At 39.4% G+C, this 22,847-nt stretch overlaps 1 protein-coding gene across 2 annotated transcripts in view; it reads left to right on the plus strand.

Annotated features, from left to right (window-relative positions):
- The window catches only part of LOC126759049 (glutamate receptor-interacting protein 1), a 67,463-nt gene extending 54,297 nt beyond the window's left edge, over positions 1 to 13,166 (plus strand). For both annotated transcript variants that reach the window (XM_050473622.1, XM_050473621.1), the window contains exons 7-11: positions 2,431 to 2,594; positions 9,294 to 10,590; positions 11,519 to 11,724; positions 11,786 to 12,249; positions 12,315 to 13,166. In XM_050473622.1, coding sequence (XP_050329579.1) covers positions 2,431 to 2,594; positions 9,294 to 10,590; positions 11,519 to 11,724; positions 11,786 to 12,249; positions 12,315 to 12,416 — 2,233 coding nt within the window. In that variant the 3' untranslated portion in view covers positions 12,417 to 13,166. The remainder of the gene's footprint in view (positions 1 to 2,430; positions 2,595 to 9,293; positions 10,591 to 11,518; positions 11,725 to 11,785; positions 12,250 to 12,314) is intronic.
- Positions 13,167 to 22,847: the final 9,681 nt, after the last annotated feature.

Raw genomic sequence — 22,847 nt, forward strand, 5'->3', positions numbered from 1 at the left:
TTTTTCTTCAAAAAAATAAAAACAGGGGTCGCACTAATAGTAATTTTAGGAGTCTTCACAAAAGTGGGAACGGATCGCATGTTGATGTTATTTATATTCTTTTTATCAGAAGATAATGACAAAAGTCAGTGTCTGCCAGTGAAAATTTAGTAGTGGTAGTCGTGAGAATCTTCTCCGAGGTATTAGTACCCCTCTTCCAACTCACAAATTCCACCAGCTCCTTTCCAACTTAAATATTACAACTGAGGGGTTCTGAAAAGCATTAAAAACCATGATATGAAATATATATGTATGTATTCCGATAGTCGGGCGTTGGTGGTGATAACTACATCGTCAGTGGTCTAATCTAAGATAGTAGAGAGTTCGAAGGAACGCTTAAACCCGAATAATTCAGCGTTTTTCTCATCTGAAAGCCGCTTGATCATATTTCGAATAAAGAGCTTTAACGAGGGAGGCGAAATCGAAGCATATTTAATGGAACCACAAAATATAAAGTGTTTACTCGAAGTACTCCTGAAAAAAACTCACTGTCGTGTAGACTGAATTAGTGGGATTAGGTCAGGTAAATAGGCTGATTTCTCGTCAATACACGACTAATACCACTTGGCCTGCTAGTGACACTTGTCTATTGTGATGCCCAGACTGTTAGGTATATATCAAAAAGTCCGTCGCATATCGACAAAACTAGAGCTTGTCACAAATTTATTGACACGGCTAATATAAATTCCAGCCAATTCACCGGGTTCGTAAAACGTATGACAACCCAGATGCGTCAACTTTAGCCTGACGAAAGCTGAACAGTGGAGCAAAAACTGTGTTGATGTCTTCCTCATAGCAACTTCGACAAGTTCCGGCCTTCAGAATCTTTAACCTCAATGCGTGAGTGCCAATGGGACAATGTCCAGTTAGGACACCTATCATTATGGGAAGTGCGCCTTGTTAAGAGCTTGTAGTTTAATCGACCTTTCACAATCCACTCTGAGCCAGAAGTCTTTCGCAACTCTACTAGTGTTAGTTGCTGACCAACGCTTGCTGAGCTCACGCATAGCCGTAGCTCTAACGCCTTATCTTGCAAGCTCACCGGCTTTACAATTTCCGTCGATTCCGCAGTGGTCACTCCTTGACGAGCTTTGAGCTCACTGTCAGCGAGCTCTAGGCCTGTATATCAGCTCTGCTTTCTGCTTACTCAAGGAATACAGGATTTGTCCGGAAAGTAATAGGACTGAGTCGATTTAAAAAGATTTATTGAACCAATCATTATATTTCTTTAAAGACTTTCAAAATAGGCTCCTTCTGCGTCGATGCAGTGCTTCCAGGGCGATTTCCAAGCATTGAAGGCGTCACGGAAGGCATTCTCCGGAATAGCCTTGAAAGCCGAGGTGCATGCTGCTTGGATCCCCTTTCATCGGCCTTTTTAGGCAAGGAAACAAAAAAAGTCTATCAAAAAGTCAACATCTTGGTTGTAAGGCGGCTGCTGAAGAGTTGGGATGTCGGCTTTGGTTAGGGAGCTGTTCACAAGAAAGGCTATGTGAGCCGGGGCGTTGTCGTGGTGCAACTTCCAATCAGCTGCGATGTCTTGTCGGATCCGATTGACCCTTCTTTTGAGTCTCTTGAGGAAACTTGGCGTTGACGGTTTGTCCGGGAAGACCAAATTTATAGTGGACGAGGCCTTTGATGTCAAAAAAGACATTGTGTATCGTTTTCACTTTGGATTTGGTCGTTCTTCCCTTTTTGGGCGAGGAGACGCCGGCGTGTGCCCCTCGGAAGACTGCCTCTTTGTTACACCACTTCTTGCTAAAGCAACATCTGGGTAAGCATGCTTGGTCATATCAAACGTCTCTGTCGCAGATTTACGAGTTGCACACAGAATTTAATCGCGTACCTCTGCTCTAACGAACGCTGCATTTTCGGCTTGCACCACTCACAGAAACACGTCACGCGAAAATGTTTGTCCTGACTCTCCAGGTGCTCGAAGACAACTGACCAGCCGCTCGTTCGTTAGCTACGCCCTCTACTGATTTCAGTCGGTGCGTGCACGCTAAGAAGTACGGTCGCGGCGGAAGAAGACCAGTTCTATTACTTTCCGGATAAACCCTGTACTGTCGATTTTGTTCATCTTGAATTCATTTTTATTTGAGATGCCAAAGTTGTTCTTATTCTCCTGCGGCCTCTGAGAAAACATTTAACTCACAAGATAACTATTCAAATTCCAACGAAGGCTCATAGAAGCAGGATAGATATGAGGTGTTCTTTAATCCAATAGGATATCTAAAGAGATTTTGAAATTATTTACAGCTACACTTTCATTCTACCACCAGCTGTTTGTTCATCACATCTCAATCCTTTTCTCTTATATAATATATCAACTATTTTGTCAAATATGACTTTCCTCCAGCAAATATGTAAATAAAGCTCTGTTTTCCATTGCAGATGTGGCGCCTTGTCTGTGGGTGATCAAGTGCTCTCCATCGACGACACCATAATCGAGAATTCAGCCTACAGTCCGGACGAGGTGATGACAATGTTGGACGCGAACACGGGACGCGGCTACACACAGATGCAAATTATGCCGGCGCACGCGTTGACGCGAAGAGGTACGTTCACACATCTCATACGAATATGGTATGCTATATACCGTTAGAGACAGTGCTTGGGCGAAGCAGTGCATGGACGCGTGTTGTGTCTGCGACTTGTGATTTCTCTTTTCGCTTCTGGATTTGAAGTTGTTGCTTTTTCTTTTCGCCGCCGCTTGTCAGCGTTGACAGCTGAGCGCAGCCGATTTGTCGACATATAATCATGTTGTTGTTGTACTTACAACTTTTCGCATTCTAGAATAGTGAGTTTCGGCGCTGGAATTTTTTCCAAAATTTACAAATGCTCCGTTCTTCGCTGCGTGTTTTCGAGTAATTACAAAAACAAAGTGTTGCAAGCTTTTGATTTATGCGACATTTGCATGTCGTGTGACAAGTAACAATGGCATTGTCATGTCGCTGGCGTAATGTTGCACGTCTGTTGACAATATTTTGCGGTAACGTGCGTTGGTTGGCGCCTAAGTGATGGACGATCAAAAAGTGAGTTGCTCTTGAGTAAAGGGCTACGGGGTTAGAGGTGCAGATTTGAAACATTTTCGCAATAAATTTGAGTTTGACGGGAGAAGAAGGTGAAACGATTGAACATCGATGCCTTTTTATAAACTTTCTTATACTCGAAAGTTAAAAAATACTCTAAAGTCACCACTTACTGAAAAATATTTCCAGGGATCGTCTTTACGGTGCTCTGTCACTTTAAAAGCGAGAGGACAATGCAACAATTACTTTTTTAAATGCATTTAAGACCCTTCACAGAAATAATGCAGAGAGACTATATAGCTAAAATGAGGGCACTCCCTTCCAGTACCATTTTTTTGTAAGATCATTTTAACAGCGATCAGGACCAAAGAAAGGGAGACATCTGCCTGCAGCCGGCGGATACAGTGAACTATGTAGGGCAAATCTTGGATAGCAATCTTCATTGAAGCCGAATATCGAAGAGAGACCAAAAAAGGCATCGATGGCTCTATGGCACCAAAGTCAATCCCATTATGTTCTATGGTGGAATGTGGTGGAGGGCTCTAAAAAAGACCACACTTGCGCTCATCAGCATGTGTGGTGCCATTTTGAACATAATGGCCGTAAACATCGCCGGAAGGTGTATGGCCGCGAAAGTGGCTATTAGACTCAGAGAATCTGGGTTCTTAAAAGAACGCGTAGCTGAACACGCGGATGTCCCCACACACTTTGACTGCATAACGGATCATCTAGATCATGGAGTCGCTCAACCGAACTCTGGCGGCTCCTTCTCTGCTCATATACCGACGAAGGAGAGAACCTGTAAATGATCAGCGTAACGAGCCGAGTCGATTTAGCTGTTTCCGTATGCCCGTTTGTATAATAGCTTTTGAGATATCGATCTGAAATTTCCCGCGCGTCCTTTAGTCACAAAGAACCTACTAATTTGTCGGAATGGTCGATATCGGGCTGCCATACAAATTGAGCGATCAAAATCAATGTCTTCTATAGAAAACTTTTTTATTTGACCGGATTTTTTACGAAATTCGGCATAAATATTGTTCAAGACAACGCTACAATATCCGAATATATTGTTTAGATCGAGCCACCACAGCATATACACACATATGTACCTGTCATACCAGATGAGCGATCAAATCCCAGATAAAGATCTTTTTGCACCCTTTTACACTAAACGAAACGCACGTGTGAATGGCATTATGTAAATCTATTTAACTGTAGGTAGTTTTTCTTTTATACAAACTACTTCCGGTATTATCTAACAAAATTTCGCATTAAAGCTTGATATTACTCATACGCAGTGTGCACCAACCTATTGTATACTTTTACGGGCTACAGTACATATCTTCAGCAGTAAATATAATTGTACTGACAGCAAAAAGAAACAAACATATTTTTACAAGTCATAAATACATACACACATATTCCGGGCATATAAAATTGCGCTCATTGCGGTACTTCGCATGCGAATTGTGGTTCCAATAACGCATAATCTCCAAATTACCAGCCAGTATACAACCAATTGGCGGCCGCCATAAAACAGAAAGTAATATGAAAACGCTAAAAAATGTGAATAAACACGCAAACAGCGATGGCGCCCACATCAAAACGATCTGCGCCGAAGATCTGTAAAGCGAAGTGTTGGCGGAGCCACTGTCAGCCGCAATTTGACTTATGTCAATATGAATTTGTGACATTTGCTGATCATAAAATAACACACAGACACATACATACACACACATATAAAAACAAATTGGCTTGCGTAGGGAATCGTAAACACAGTGGTACATATAGCCGTGCAGCCGCCTGCGGATTAAGTTCTCAGAGTTGTTGCTTTGTGAAAACTCCATTAAATCGGTGAGACACACTTCGAGTGTGACAAGCGGCACTGTGGCATAAAGCCATTTGCTATTTTTAAGTTTTTATTTCAAAACACATTTCTTTTGATCAAACGAGATATGCAACAACAAATGTTGCTGTTGTTGTGTTTGATTAAGGGACTTTATTAAATTTTATTACATTTCCGTGTGCCATTTAGAAATCAAAAGCATAAATTTACCGTAATTATTACGTTGATAATCTGTTGTTACTTCGTGAACGTTCGTTCGCTTAATTCGATTTTTTTATTGCGGAAAACTCTTAGTGGAGTTGGCAGTATTTTTTGTTTTTGGTGGGAACTTCGGCCGAGGGAAGTTGAGTTGGATTGCTGATTCTGAGTTTTTCAAAGTGTTTCACAATGAGAAAAGATAGAGAGAGATATAGAGAGAAAGAGGGAAGCAAAGAAAGAGAAAAAAGGAAAAAGAGACATAAGTTGTGTGTGAGAGAGAGGGGAAGAGAGATCATTGGTTTTTAGATCTATTCATCTTGAAACACTTTGTCAGGTCTTAAAACTTCCAACAAACTTTTAAGAATTTTAGTGTTTTTCATACTAATTGTATAGAACTAAAGCCAAACTATTTAAGCTTCGGATAAAAATTTTCTTATTTTCGTCATTTCGTCGGAGGAAACATCGAAGTGAATTGTCAATTATTTCACTTTTTTTTTAATTTTAACAGTTTTTTGAATTAGCTGATTTTTAGGATCTCGCAAGAAAGAACAAAAATTATCAAATTTTTAAGAAAATTAGAGAAAGAAAGAATGTGGCTCTCTCGTTTCAAAATTTTTTCAAAACAGGCCCAGAATTCAGTTATATTATATAGATAAGGGTTTGCCAAATGACTACCGCGGCTGATTCGAATAAACTCCAGTCGTGAGGTCAAGTTTAAGAACACTTTTTGCATCAATTAGGACTGTATGCCAGCAATGACACGCCGCATATTTTTTTTCACGGCCTCAATCATCTGGGGCCTACCTGTGAAAATAAACAACTTCATATAACCCTACAAAAAAGTGTCCATCGGTCTTAAATCGCACGATATAGTAGCCACGTGGCAGGCCCACGATGTGAGTCTCACCAAAAGTTTGCTACAATAAATTGATGATTTCGTTAGCTGACATCATGTTCGAACGAAAGATGGTCCACATCAACATCCTCTAATTCAGGCACGAAAAAGTCATAAATCATGGCTCTATAGTGTTCCACATCGACAATAATATTACGGTCGTCTTCATTTTTGAAGAAATACAAGTATGAACCAATGATTCCCTCTGCCCATAGAGCACACCTAACATTGACTAACTTGATTTAACGACGTTTAAACAATTTCTTTTGGATTATCATAGCTCTAACTTGTTTATCGATGTGCCATACTTTATCACTGAACAAAAATTTCTTGTAAACATTTCGATCGGTGACCATCTGATTTTGGCACCATTTATCGAAGGTGCGACGCGTGGCTATCAACGTTCGGTTTCTATTCTTGCACGAGTTGGAGTTTGTAGTCCCGAAAGCCAAAATTCTTCCGTGAAATTTTCCATAAAGTGGATGGACACAACTCCAACTATTTCACGAGATGGCGGTTGGACTTATTTGAGTCTTCTTCGATAACCTACTCCGCAGCAGCACTAACGTCTCCGATGAGCAAACGTGCTGCAAAACCAATCCATTGCCGGTCAAATTCCTGACACAGCTGGGTGATATTGTTTACAGAATATTGGACGCAGCGCGCGAAGGAAACAATTCTTTTAGTAGTAAATTTGAACGATAAGCAAATGTTGTTTGGGGTCTGTTCAATATAACATGGCAAACTACTTGTAAATTGTGTATAATTCAAGTAACCGATCTTCAAAGGAATAATTTTGAGTGAAGCAACTTTTGTTATTGTGAAAAAATGGCTAAAAAGGAATTTCGCGTGCTGATAAAATACTGATTTTTGAATGAGAACATATACAGTTAAAACAACAACTTGGCTTGATGATCAGTTTGCAGACACTCCACCAGGAATATCAATTATCAAGCATTGGTAAGCTAAGTTTAGACATGATGAAATAAACACCGAAAACGGTGAACGCAGTGGACGCCCAAAAGCGGTTGTTACCGACGAAAACATCAAAAAAAGTGCAGAAAATAATTTGAATGAGCGTGAAGTAAAGTTGTTCGAGAAAGCAGTCAATCTAAAGATATCAAGTGATCATGTACATCATGCCATTCACGAATATTTGGGTATTAGAAAGCGCTGCGCAAAGTGGTTGCCGCGCAAGCTCAATTTTGACCAAAAACAACGACGAGTGGATGATTCGGAGCAGTCTTTGGAGATGTTCAAACGTAACAAAAACGAGTTTTTGCATCGATATATGACAATGGATGAAACAAGGCATCATTTCACTCCGAAATCCAATTGGCAGTCAACCGAGTGAACTGCATACAATTAACCCGCTCTGAAGCGTTGAAAACGGTACAGTCGGCTGGCAAGGTTATGGCTTCCGTATTTTGGGTTGCGGATGGAATAATTTTTATTGACTACCTTAAAAAAGAAAGGACAACCAGCAGTGACTATTATATAGTATTATTAGTAATATAGTAGTTTGAGGGACGAAATCATCGAAAAACGGTCGCATTTGAAGAAAAAGATAGTGCTGTTTCATCAAGGCATTGCTCCATGTCAGAGATCAGTGAAAATGTTGCCAAAAATCCATGAATTGGGCTTCGAATTGCGTATTCATTGTATTCTTCAGATCTGGCTCCCACTGGCTATTCATATCTATACAGTTTTCGATCGACTTCTGATCGCCGAAACTGGCTATATTTATCGAAAATGGTGTTCTCAGATCTAAAAGAATGCTCGTGGCTGATGATACAGTTTTCGACGACTGAAGAGGTGATCGAACATAATATCTTACAAAATAAACTTATGAAACTGAGACATATTTTGAAGACAAAGGACAAATCGTACTAAGACAAATCGGGAGATAAAATGGTAACGAAAATGTTTCTTTTATTGATATTGGGCGCGTTATAATCTGTATGAAAATATATGTATATCACTCTTGAAGAAATATGGCATAAACAAAGTTACAATTACATGGAAAAAAAATATTTATTGACAAAAAAATGTGTTTAAATATGGTAGACCGACATTCGGCTTTTAAGACAAAACAAAGAAGACAAAGGAAAAGTTTTATATATTTATACTAGATTTTAATATATACGGGAATTCAACAAATTTTATCTGAAAGTTAATAATTTCTAGAATTATTTATATATAAAAATATATATATTAAAAAAATTTTGAAAATGTTAATTTTCCATTAGCTGTCTATCATCATCTAAATCATCATTCTCTAGTGTAGTATTTTAAAATATTCCTGAAAATTGTTATAAAAATATGCTTAAGGTCCATAAGAACATAATATCTTACAAAATAAACTTATGATACTCCAAATACATGATTTTCGAGCATAATGCCATAAATCTTGTGAAATATAAAATATTTTTAAGAGACAGATATTGGAAAACAACTTAAACTTTTAGGGAAAGGTCGCATAGAACAAATCGGGAGATATTGTAAGGGCATTTAAAGGTGTCTAATGGATACATGGTAGGAAGTATACATGTTTCTTTGTATGTATAGTACGTCTGTATGAAAATATATGTATAAGTCTGTGTTTGGGTGTATGTGCAGCAAACCCTTTGACTTGTAGGGATTTGATAGAACAACATAAAATCGTCGTGGAAATATGTTTAACAACTCCAATAAATTCATTACACACATACAAGCATAAACACATACTCTCACACATTATTACATGGAAGAGATTTGTTTTTCCGCTTTTATTGAAATATTTATTGGTTAACGAATTTTTAGAACGCGCAGCTTTTTCGATTCAACTCTAGAAAGTTCATATACATATATCCATTTATGTAAGTATGTATGTATGTACATATGTATATATGTGTGTACGTGTATATATATATATGGGTGTTCACCAAGTTTGGTTGAAATCTTCCCGAAAGTGAAATGAAATGCGTAAAAAGCTAAAAGGCCTGCAAATCTTTAAAGTCCCATAAACGTGAGCGCGTGCGAGTGAGCACTTAATTTCCATTAAACAATATTGATGGGGTCGCTAAAAATAGCGTCGCGGGGCAGCAAGCTTGTTGCTTGGAAATGAACTGAAAAGAACTTTCACTCAACTGCCATAGAACTCACAACTCATCGTGCCCCCTCAATCAAATGCACTCTTCAACACACAAGCACACACACACACACACAGACACGGGCGCGCGCGTCTGTTAACAATATTCAATATTTCACGTTTTATACATTTTCCACACATTTGCGCTTTTAGGTCACACCACGCTCGGCAGTCCCAAGTATGGTTTCAGCACGCTGGAGTCACGCAAGTCACGGCAGCGACAACGCTTCGTGCGGAAAAGTTCGCTGCCCCTAGATGGAGGTGGCGCAGGCAGCGGCGGCGGCGCTGGTGGTGGAGGTTGTGGCGCGGCGAGCAGTTGCAACGGCGGCGGCAGCACGGGCAGCAATAGCGGCACAGCGAGCAATGTCAGCGGTGGCAGCAGCGCCAGCGGCAGCAGCACCGGTGTGAACAGCAGCGCTTCAACGACTGGCGTTGGCGTTGGCGGTATGGGCGTGGGGGTGGGCACACTGCATCATCCCAGCGCTATTGGTATTTGTCGGTCCGAAACGTTTCCCGTGCTGCTGGACTGTAGCCAGGGTTCTGGCATTGTGCTCGGGCTGACGACCGCTTGCGGACGCGCCGTGACCATTGCGCAAGTGTTGGCCGATTCGGTGGCCGATCGCAGCGGCTCGATACAGAAGGGCGATCGCATTGTGGCCATCAATAAAATGTACAATTTGGATGTGCAGACGATGCGGCAGTTGTTGGGCGAGAATCGTACGTTGCAGTCGGGGAAGTCACCACAATCAGCGGCCGCTAATTGGTTGGAATTGGAGATCGAAATCGATATGGCCGATTCGGTGGTGCCGTCGAGTGGTGTGTACAATGTGAAATTGTTGCGCGCTGGCAAATCCGGTTTGGGTATTAGCGTAAATGGTTCTAGTCATGGTGGTTTTGTTATCTCCGATGTGAAACCCGGTAGTCCGGCGCATCGTACGGGCTCACTACGTGGCGGCGATATACTTTTGGCGGTGGATAATCATCCCGTTCAGCATTATAATGTCGACTCACTGCTGAAGGAGAGTCCATCAGCTATGGATTTTACCACTCTAACAGTGAAGCGTGTTATGTTGCCGGACTTCTTGTTCGATGCTCAACAGAAAATGCCAAATCCCATTTATAGCAATTGCCCGGCCAGTCCGAGTGAACATGATTTGTACAGCACCGCCGCCTATGTCACGTCCAAGTTCAATGATTGTTTGTCTTTGAAGTCGACAACGCCACAATCAGATTTTTACCACAATACCGCCGGCATTGACGATGGTTGTAGTCTGCAGTCGGTGCAAATGCGTCATCATCCACATCCCTGCAATACGTGGAGTGCCAATACGTCCGCGATGGGTCGCTCGTTTGCAGCGCAGAATACACAGAGTTTGACCACGGAGCTGCCGGACAATGAGGACAATAATTATCAAGACTTTACCGGCTACGATTTGGATCGCTATGCGAGGTGAGTTGAAAGAATGGTTTAGTATGTTAGTTTTCTAAACGAGGCTCAATTTTTCTTATCTAAGATCGGTAAATTATATTTTTTATCGTGGGTCTCCATCAGGAAATAATTCATGTTATTAAAAAAGAAAATTTTATTAGCATTAAGACCCTTCAACATCGAGACTATGTTCGCTAAGTTTTGTTATTTGCATCCTTAAAAGAACTGCCTTCTAGGAAAATTATTTTACTGACTACCGTCATTGCGACGAGACTCGAGACTCTACGAAGTCTAATAGCCAGAAAACTACCCGTCACTTCGTCACCTGCCGGCGGATTTCAACCGGCTTCCCCCATCTTATTGCTCACAGAACGGTCAGATGAAGAGACTCATCCTGGAGGCTTGGTCTTGATCAATCTCATCCATGTGAAAAAGGTCCCCTCTCAGAGCCGCAATCCGTTCCCCGGAATGGTAGTCCCCTTTTATGCTCCAAAGGTTATCTCAGTGATGAGTCCATGGCGAGGGTTAACGTACGCCCTTATGAGGTAATACGTTCAGAGCCGACCAGCGCAAAGAAGGAGTTGCGGGAAGGCACTCTGAAGCCTGGAAAGTTTTAACGGGAGGAGGGTGGTTGCGATATTAGCCCGTCAGCCATTTCCGATTAGTGTCACCTCAGCATATTCAGGGGTCAGAATGCCGCTACTACCAGGACAAGGCTCTACCAAATCCCATTCCAAAACCAGTTCCAAAGCTAAAGTCATATAGGATTTTAAAGGCCGTGAAGGCCGCAGATCATTTAGCGTTACCCAGGATGCACCATCTTGGATGCGACCAGCAACTAGACTAAGTTATCACAGATTTTTTGGTTTCTAGAGTTAGTAGTTCGAAGATGGGTTAAATATCTATCACACTTTACAATCTCCTAATTATTTTCGCATTCTCCCACTAGCGCCGACTGCAGCGCCTTACTACCACCACCAATGGAGAACAAAGTGTACGGTTCCGCGGCCAGCTCGAGCAGCAAAAGCAGTGGCAGCAGTCTACACCAGATCATCTTCACTGTGCGTTTGGAACCGAAAGGTGGCCTGTTGGGCATAACGCTCGCCGGCAGTGAGGACATTAGCAAACCCATAACGATCAGTGGCATTGTGGAAGGTAAGTGTCTAATGGGTTTAGTACTCCCGCATCTTTACATTAACGAATTCACATTTTTTAGGCGGCATTGCGCACAAACACGGCCAAATACATGTTGGCGATCAGCTGTTGGCCATCAATGAGGATTCGGTGCAAGGCATGCCGCTCTCGCAGGCGACCAATATTCTACAAAATCTCGGCGAAACTGTGGATTTGAAGATACTGCGCGCACACGAAATCGCCAGCATTATGGCAGGTGGGAATTTGGATGGTGTCAACATGCCACAACCACAAGCCATTTACGCGAAAGTACAACGACGGCCGCGCAGCCCTTCATCGCAAACGGACGCCGCGTCGGCCAGTGGCAAGGACGGCGGCAAGCATCGTGTATTCCATGTGACCTTGAAGAAGGACAAAGTATACGATGACTATGGGTTTTCCGTGTCGGATGGTTTGTACGAGCGTGGTGTGTTCATCAATCGCATACGTTCCGGCGGACCGGCGGACTTGAGCGGCGTGCTCAAGCCGTTCGACAGAATTATGCAGGTTTGTACTGGGGATTGTGATTTCTTTTACTATTTTTGTTGTAATTAATGTGTGTAAATCTGCAGGTGAATGAGATGAAGACGCAGGACTTTGATTGCTGCCTGACAGTGCCTTTGATCGCGGCCGCCGGCGACAAGATCGAGCTGATCATACAGCGCACGGAATGATCGTGGCGCCTGCCAGAGCAGCTGGTCTACAAATATAAATACTGACAATGCGTGTGCCTTTCTTTAACGTCTAACTTCAAAGCACGAATTTCGAGTTTCGTTTTGTTTAACCAAATAAAAGTGTAGTATTTACCAAAAACTAAAAGAAAATGCGAAAATGGCGCCGAGAGGGGTCGTAAGCTCACATGCCACTTGAAGCACCGTCGCAGAAACCATACCAAATATTAATTAAATTAATCTTATGTATATCTTAGGGTTCTAGCTTTAAGCGCGAAAGAAATATTTTTTGTTTACGATTTTTTTTTTTTTTTGAAATATACTAAATTAAATTTTTCTAGTAGTTAGCAACAGACCGCAGTGCCATTGACTTACGAATTAAAGCTTTTGATACAAATTTGTTTTAATATTTATGAAAAGTGTCTACTTCCAGCTTTAAAAACGACAAATAAACTGACAATAATGCAACCGTAGTGGCATACTTACATACATACATACACATATACAGACATATATGCGCCTAATTATAAGATATATGTATTCGAATACTTACATATATACCTAAACACTTATATATGCAGTGTACCGTTATGCATGTATTACATAACATATGTCCAGGTATATATACATATATTTGTCTTTCATACGATTTTGCAAAAAGTGTATTTTGTAAATTTTCCATTTGTTTATAGCCTTAAGGTATATATTATATAACACTACTTATATACTTTATGTACTCGTATGTCATTTGAATGCAATAAATGTATATTTTAAAGAATTTGATTTGTTATACGAAGATTTGCAAATTGTCCACACTGCTTTCGTATTAATATAGGTTATAGGTACAGAGTGATCCATTTCGAGGTTCCCTACTTTTTTAAAGAAAACAACACAGAAACTTTAAATTTAATGGAAAATGTTTATTATCATTCGAAAGAACATTCTTTCGCATTCATTTGTTGCAGATTATCTCTTTCAAATGTTGGCCGCGGCTATGTCTCAGTTGGTCCATCCGTTGAGTCCAATTTTTAATGACTCGTTCGAGCATTTCGACTGGTAACTGGCGAATGACACGCGTTATGTTTTGCTCCAAGGCCTTAATTGAAGCGTAGACTTAAGACTTTATATATCACCACAGAAAAAGGTCTAACAGTGTGATATCATACGATCTTGGTGGCCAATCGACCGGCGCAAAACGTGAAATTATCTGCTCACCGAAATATACTCTCAATAAATCCATTGGTTGATGCGATCTGTGTGAAGTGGCGCCGTCTTGTTGAAACCAAATGTTGCCGAAATCACGAGCTTCAATTTCAGGCATCAAATAGTCGGTTAGCATGGCGCAATAACGGTCGCCATTGACGGTTACGTTCTCACCGGCAACATTTTTGAAGAAAAATGTGGACAGACGATTCCGCCGGCCATCAAACCACATCAAACCGTTGTTTTTCTGGATGAAATTACAGCTACTGAACCACTTCAGGTTGCTCTTCATACCAAATGCGACAATTTTACTTGTTTACATACTGATGGAGTCAGAAATGGACCTCATGGCTGAGCAAAATTTGGCTCGATAACGTCGCATCTTCTTGGAACTTTTTAAGAGGACATAGAGCGCAGCGATATCGCAAGACGTTCCATTTGTCAGTCCGTGTTGCCGTGAATGGCGCTACGGCTGCTATATTTTCTTCAGTGCGTGCCGGACGCGTTCCATTCGGTTGAATATTAGCCAATAATGAATGCTGGGTCTGAAGATGGGTGATGGTGTTGAGAATACTACGCTCAGTAGGACGATTTTGTTGACCATAAGTTGAGGAAAGCGGGCTAAAAACATTCTTTACAGAACGTGAATTTTCGTAATAAAGTTGAACGATTTATAAACGTTGTTCAGGCGCAAGTCTTTCCATGAGGAAATGCCAAATAAAATACCTACTCGGATCACCCGTTAGAAATAACAGGGCTACGTTTTGAATAGTATTCACATTTATTGGTTTTTAAAATTTCCTAGTATCGAATTTTTAAATATAATGGGTTGTCAAAAAAGTCTTGCGGTATTTTTATTGATTTTTTTTTTTTTTATTGAAATTGAAATGAATTTTTGATGACTCATGCCCAGCTCTTGACCGATGCTACGGCTGCTACTATGCCGGTCTCTTTCGACCAATTCAGCGATTTTATCGCAATTTTCGACGACAAGCCTTCCGGAGCGTGGCGCATCTTCGACCACCTCTACACCAGAACGAAAACGTTGAAACATCGTTGTGCGGTGGAAATCGTCCATTGCACAAATTTTATTGGCGGCTTGAGATGCATTTTTGCCTTTATCGTAGTAGTACTGTAGAATATGCCGTATTTTCTCTTTACTTTGCTCCATGTTTGCGACGCTATAACTCACGAACGACTTAAAAGAAACGACAATCAATCAAACACGTGACGCGTGAAATGAGCTTTCCAAAAAGGTATTTAAAATTTTTACTATTTCTTCATTCATTACATTAATTATTATTATTACAAGACATCGTATTTCGTTAAGAGAAAGCATTTTTAGAAGCAGAATTCATTAATATGATACAGTACAATACATCGTTTTTCGTTAGAGAAAGCTTTATATGTAGCGGCTGCATTTATGCAGGGCTCCAGGCCACAAAGGAATTCCGGGAAGCGAAATGGCTGATGAGTGTCATACGTCTCGCTACAATCAAATTTCCGAAAAGGCTGACAGACGGATCAGGGCGAGATGGAATACTTTAAGTAAAAGCACTGCGGGACGGTTGTTGGCCCGCCCTAAAGACTGGTCACAACTTACTGACGTGCTGGATGGGTTAAATAACGACGATACATGCAGAAAGTGCAAAAAAGTAGGCATGAAAAAGACGCTGGAACACTTTCTATGTCACTAACCAGCATTGGATGGAACTTGTCTTAAATATCGAGGAGCTTCGCAGAAAGAATCAAAAGTAGTTATACTTGTAAGTCGCTCTTAAAGTCCGCAAGCGTTGACAACTTCGAAGACACGCCATAACGGAAATGAATACAAAAATCATTTAGTAAGTATTTTAATCTCTAGAAATTTTTTTGTTCTAATACTCAGAAAATTGATTTTTTCCTACATTTTAATATGTTTTTGCTAGTAGTTTTTATTTAAGCATTACAATTTTAAACGTGTTTGTCAATTTTCCCTTTTCTTATTTATTAATTTCTCCCAACACTTTGCCTTTATTTGCAATTTGTAAGCAACTTTCCACAGTGCAGATCAAACTGTCCATTACAAAGCTTTTACGAACTTTTACTTACAGTGGCTTTAAACATTCACATATGTATATGACTCTCACAGATACAAAATGATTTCAGCGAAGCAATAAATAGCAGATTTTTTGTTTGCGTCTCTTCTTAATTCGCGCTACAGTTAATACAGGAAACAATATAAAAGTTCGAAACCATACTTTGGGGCAGAAGTAAATACAAATTTTCTTCCACTTTAGCCATGTTTAACAAATTCTTGACATTTATATGCACAGCTTCTGCTTTCACCAATTATTCAGCAATTATGAGCCATAATATTAGATCAGCTATTAAAGAAAGCTCACCTTAAGGTGGATAAGGAAGGTCCTTACTTGCATTAGACTTGCAAGATCATGGCAATCGTCATAACTGAAGCACTCAAAATCCATATTTTGCGGCGCTTCAAACTTTAGTGAAATACATTCAACAGTAGGGATAATATTTTGAAAATCACGCTAATGTTTGATATGATTTCAAAGCACACATTTAGTTGGGTTTTTTATTGGTAAACCCGTTAAAAAAAAGAGAAAAACCTCAACAAACTAATATTCGCACATTCATTCGTTAGCCAAAGATTGAATTGTCGAAAAAACGCTTAAAAAAATTGAGCTAGTAATTAAAAATACTTACATATGTGTGATAATTAAGCTTTTCTCTCTAAATTTTTTCTTATATAAAAATATACGAAATTACAACATTTAAGCTTTGCACTGGCTCCTGAGTAACTTGTCCAAATATATTTCTAATTTAGCATTTTATTATATAAATAAAGGAGCGATGAAACTGGAATGGAACATTCGAGAGAACTTTTCTTCGCAAAGTCTTTGGAGCCGTCCGAGTAAGCGACGAGTATCAAAGAAGATAGAAACGCGAACTGTATGAGCTCTACGGCATAATGGATATAGTTTAGTGCCTAAAACTCCAAGGATTGAGCTTCCAAGGTCATGTCGATGAAGTTGAGACTCCAGCGAAAAGCTCCTACGTACCGAAAACCATGGGTGGAGAACGGAAGCAAGGGTACCAACGCATCCAATGGAAGGACGAAGTGCATAGCGACCTGTCTGCACTTGGTATGTACTACTGGCGTGACATCGCAAAGGTAACAAGTGACATTTTTTATCTGAACAAAAAGTCGCCAAATCACCACCACCGCTTTGTTGACATATCTCCACTCGTTTACGCCAATTTTCTACGCTCCGTTGCAGCTATTCGACTGGTATTTCTACAGTTAGTTACAGTAGAGACATTAAATCGCATGATCTTGGCGGCCATTTCTCGAAATTAATGAGTCGTCACTGTTTATACGTGAAACATGTGATGGCGCAAGTAGTGATGGTCCGCGTCATGTCAGTCAATGTCAATGTCAGACGTTAATTACTCTATTTCGCTTAAACAATAAATATTTGACAGCGGCACAGAAAGGGGTTTAAATTTTTGACAATTTACAACAAAAATTGTCAGCTCTTTGTCAATTTAATTGAGGACATCTTCATAAACTGGACTTTCCTTCTCTCATTGAGCACTTTTCTCAGGCAATTAAGTTATAATTGCCTCATTTTATGGTAAATTGTTAACAATTAAGTATTAGTTTACCAAATTTTTCCAGTTTGATTTATATCTAACTATGCTTTTCAGGTATTTGATGCCGCTCTAATTGATTCCATTAAGAGTCTGTCTGAAAGTCATGTTTGGAAGAACCTCATTAAGGCTTTCCAAAGTAATTCTTTGCGCTTTTTCTTTAATTCCTTTTACAAGCAGGCATTTTATTAGGCAAATTCATTGATTTATTTGTTACACGAGTTTCTTCTAGTTCATATGTCAATCAAAGGCCGATCGCGGCTCAATTACAGACTGAAGCTTTGAATATAGTACTCGTAATTATGTAAATATTTGTATGCTGGCAAGCGTCACAGCAATTAGTCAACGCGTGTAAACAAGCTGTTTACAATAATTTCAGAAGCTGATTAAAGATTAAAACTAAAATTATATAGAAATACGTTTTACAATCTCCACAAACATTATTTGCAAATATTCATAATTATATACGATTATGTTCATTGGTATATGTGTGTGTTTGTTTGTGTCTATGTTTGCATGTAGGAGTACCTACGTCAGCACAGTTGTTAACGCTAATGATTGTGGTAAATTAGTATTTTGACAGAAAATTAAATAAATAATAAAATATTGAACTTTGGATTTGCTCAACGAGCACTTGACCCGGATTATGCATTTTTAAGTTTAATTAAATCCGACATTTAATTAATAAGAATTCAGAAGTTATTTTCATAGAAAATTTGTTAACAAAAAATGTGCTTTTTACGCACGAGATTGTTTTATGGAAGAATGTAGGGGAGGGGTGATTAATAGAAACGATGAGAGGATATACTACTTCTTTTTTACTGGCGTAGACACCGCTAAAGCGGTTATAGCCGAGTTAACAACAACGCGCCAGTCGTTTATTCTTTTCGCAATTTGACGCCAATTGGAGATTCCAAGCGAAGCCAGCTTCTTCTCCATTTGGTCTTTCCAATGAAGTGGAAGTCTTTCTCATCCCCTGCTTCGAGGAGTGTTTTCCTCCATTCGCACAACATGACCTAGCCAGCGTAGCCGCTGTCTGTAATTCGTTACATTGAATGCGGTATTCGCCGTGACCAATGTGCAAAGGATCATAAATCTTCCGCAGAACCTTTCTCTCGAAAACTCGCAACGTCGACTCATCAGAGTGGATATGCACGCCTACTATTTATATTTAAAGAACCACCAAGGAAAGGAAATATCTATCACTCAATGTTTGCCGCTGTCAGAGCATCTGTTGAAGAGGTATGAGGATTGAACTGACTGGAACGCAAAAGAGATCCATATCGGTAGAAGATATCGGACGAACGTTATGATAAACGATCTATATACATACATACATATTTTAGTTCTAGCCAAACATCATGTATAAACGACCTTTTTATAGCTAAAGTGTCTGACCGCGAGAGAGAATGGAACCATGTGTAGAAGTTCACGCAAGTGAGAAAAGTTCTCTGAGCGCCATTCACTTGGGAGTGGCCAGAAATGATTCTTTTACATACGGTTCGAGCAGCTCACGACTTCCGGTCTTAGACTAAGTATCCTCTGGGTAGCCAAAAAGCATCCGTTTGAAGGCGAGTTTAAAGGCGAAACATCTTATTTCTAGGGCTAAGCGCAGGATTTAAGACCCGCTATGTAAAGAGAACAAGAAGAAGACAACAGCCTCGGATGTGAGACCTCCCTTTTGATGATGAAACCTGCAAACTTGTTAAGGATAACGATTTAAGGACATGAACCTGGAATTTCCGGTACCTTAAATGGGAAGGTGCCGTTGCCCAGCTGGTTGATGTCCTCATTACAGTGAAGGCTAACATCACCGCCTTCCAAGAAATGCGATGGACTGAACAAGGACTGAGGCGAGTAGGTTCTTGTGGCATTTACTACACCATATAAAGGAGCGCAAATTGGGTGTGGGAATCGTGGTAGCAGACAGTTCCGTCGCCGAGTACTGGCATTCACTCCGGTGGATGAACGGCTAGCCATAAACCGCAACGAAGCAAAGTTCTTCAACATATCGCTGATTTGCGCCCACGCTCCGACGAAAGAGAACGCGCCAATAAAAAAGAAGAAGACTGACCTACGGTTATTGATGTCAACAGTAGGCGACTTGACAACCAGGAAATAACTTGAGCGTAGAAAACTGGCAGAAATTGAGCCTTTATGAATATTTCAATACCACTCATTTGGAGAAGATTCATTTTGATATGGAATTTATGAATAAAAGAAGTTTTTGACTCACGCAGTGAGTTGTAACGCGCCACAACCAGTGAAACGACGCAAATACCCAACCAGAAAAACACCCATGTCTAACAAGGAAAAGAAAATATTTATTATAACCTTTCTACATACGTAAGACTCTCGAAGAAAACATTGTGCATTGGAGGCAAATAAATAATATTTACTATAATTTCCAAAAATAACAAGTAAACAATTGCAAATAACAAGAAATACAGCAAGAAAGCAAAAGTTAGGTGGGGCCGAGCGCCCCCCAATGAGGAATTAAATAAGCCGCTAATTTCCATTTAATTTGTTCTTCCATCTACAAACACACACCTACATACATATTTGTTATTGTCTCTGCGCAGTCTGAAAGTCCAAGCGACCATGCGGCAGTTGCAGCGCCGAGTTGTTTACCTCCCCTGATAAGAGCACTTGTCGCTGGTCAGCACAAGAATCTGTCTCGGGGCGCGCAGCGATTGACGTCAATCGATTATAATCCTGTTAAAATAATGTAAAAGCAATATAAACGCTTACAAACATGCATGCATATATATATATATAGCGCAATTATTATGGATCAAGCAAGGTCCTCCTTGCTGGACTTTGCTCTGTTGACAACTTGCCGGAGGCAAACGCGCTGTATAGCGTACGCCACCGCTGATAAGACTCAGATGCTGGCGGTGTTTAAAGCTGCAAAATGCGCGTAATGAGCACGATTATAAACGAATTATTTCGGTATTACCTTTACGAGGGTGCCGCAAAGAAAGCTGGTTTTGGTGATGACTCTGTGATGACTGAATGATGAAGAGTAGTGTAAAGTTATAATAATGAGGAAATGTTTGTTATTTGAAATTATTGAATAAGAAGAGAGAGAAGAGTCTCAGAGGAATTATTGTATTAGGGAGAGAGAGAGGGAAATGACGCTATCAGAGTATCGCTGATTATAGGTAAAACGAAGGATGTGGTACTCTTTAAAGAAAAGCTGTTAGTATTCTTCTTTTGATATATTATGAAGTAAACTTATGGCGGTATTCTGGTCTAGAAGCATGAATTTCAGGTAATTTTTAAAGTGTCTTAAAAAAAGGCAATTAATATTTTTACTATCCATTTTTTTATTAGTTATTTGTAAATTTTAGAAGAGTACAGAAAAATATTAAAAACTAAAAAAAGTAAAAAACTTCAAAAATTATGAGCTGACGAAGTGGGGGGTCTCTAAAAATTTCTACGTGACCATACCCATGATTTCAACCCTCCTAGTTATCTGAAACCAAAAAAAAAGATTATTAATCTAGAATAATGTCGCAATGGCCGGAACTACGGAAAAGTGGGAAAAATTTTTTTTTCACAAAATGGCGACTGCCTGAAAAAAAAGTTTTTTTGGATCACTTTTTCTGACTATTTCGATTTTTTTAAAAATAATAAAAATAAAAATTTGGGGATGGGGCTAGTTCCAACCATAGACAAGCCTATAAAGAAGACTCTATAAAAATTTCAAGTAAATCGGTCAAGTAGAACCTGAGAAATCGTGGGTATTGTTCCGAAAAAGTCAGTTTTGAGAAAAACGCGTTTAAAGTTTAGAAGACAATTCTAGTGAACACGGACGCCACGTCACAAAATCGGTTGTATATCCGAAAATAAGTCGAATTTTGAAAAATCCTTCCAAGGTCATATTTTCGAAAGTCTAAACTTTCAAGATATGCAAAAAAAAATCGATTTTTTCAAAATTCTAGACAAGAATACCTCCTTATGTTATCGCCTCGTGATTCAGTGTACACTCCGAAGAAATAAGAAAACAGTAGATGAGTCATAAAAAGCCTAAATTATTATTTTTTAGCCATTGTCTGCTTTAATCCGTCAGTCGTAAAGCCTATTTACAGATTAATTTTAAGATAATCTAATATTTCGGACAATGAAAATTTTATTTCAAATTATAATTCTTAACTAGTTATCCGATTACTTTTGGTTTTTATTTCGTTTTTGATAAAGAACTCGGTAATTGTGTTTGGGTTCGACTAAAAGCTATTATATAGGCATTATATTATTCATAAGAAACATTTCGGATATTGAAAAGCTGAGTGATAATGATACAAAACTCAACTTCACTTTACTTTAATATCTAAAAAATTATATAGATTTCTATAACCAATGGACCTGCAATATACATATCCACAGACTTAAGAAATAGGGTTTCGAAGCATGTTTATTATCATTCGAAAGAATATAATTTTATTTTTTGGAGATTATCCCTTTCAAAGCACGCGACTATGTCCCAGATGGTCCATCCATTGGGTCCAATGTTTGATGACTCTTTCTGGCATTTTGACTGGTAACTGGCGAATGATATGCGTGATGCGATAACAGTCGCCATTGACGGTTACGTTCACACCGGCATCATTTTTTGAAGAAATATGGAGCGATGATTCCACCGGCTAACAAATCACACTAAACCAATGTTTTTCCTGCAAGAAATGGCACCTCTTCAATCTTCTCAGGTTGCTCTTCGTGACAATTTTTGAGATATCGATCTGAAATTTTGCACATTTCTTTTTCTCTCCAAGAAGCTGCTGATTTGATGGAATTGCCGATATCGAATTCCTATAGCGTATAGCTGCCATATAAACTGGCCGATCAAAATCTAGCTCTTGTATGAAAAACTTTTTTACTTGAAGAGATATCTTACCGAAATTTGGCATGAGTTATTACCAAAGGCAATTGTGCAATCTCCTCAGAAATCGTTTAAATCGGATCATTATAGCATATAGCTCTCATACAAACTCAAACAAAATCTATTCTTCGTATGGAAATTTTTTTTTATTTGACAAGATATCTGCATGAAATTCAGTGGAGCTTATTATACTGGAGAACGCTATCATTTCCGAAAATATTGTGCAGCTCGAAGCACTTTAACATATAGCTGCCATACAAACTGTTTGCTGAAAAATCAAGATAAAGTTCTTTTATACCCTTTCATGCGGTATGAAATACACCTGTGCAGGGTATTAAAGCTTCAATGCAGTCAAAGTTAATGCTTTTTTTTCTTGTTTTATGATTTAACGAGCACTCTTGGCCTATTAAGTCTATTTACGCTGAATGTTTAATGGCAAATCAATATTTTCAGTCTTAAACAAAACTTGCACACATATGCACATAAATACATACATATGTATGTATGTACATATATTTACTTACTTCTAATATAAGACTACTAAGTACATATGTTTTGGTAAACATTGGTCTATATAAATGTACATACACACATATCTACCTGAGTACACCTAGTCCATCATCCGCGCAAGAAACTCAATACTTCAATGTGTACATATGTATGTATGTGTATATGTATGTAAGTAAATTGAA

This window comes from Bactrocera neohumeralis, chromosome 5 (assembly GCF_024586455.1).
Source record: "Bactrocera neohumeralis isolate Rockhampton chromosome 5, APGP_CSIRO_Bneo_wtdbg2-racon-allhic-juicebox.fasta_v2, whole genome shotgun sequence".
Classification (NCBI taxonomy): domain Eukaryota; kingdom Metazoa; phylum Arthropoda; class Insecta; order Diptera; family Tephritidae; genus Bactrocera; species Bactrocera neohumeralis.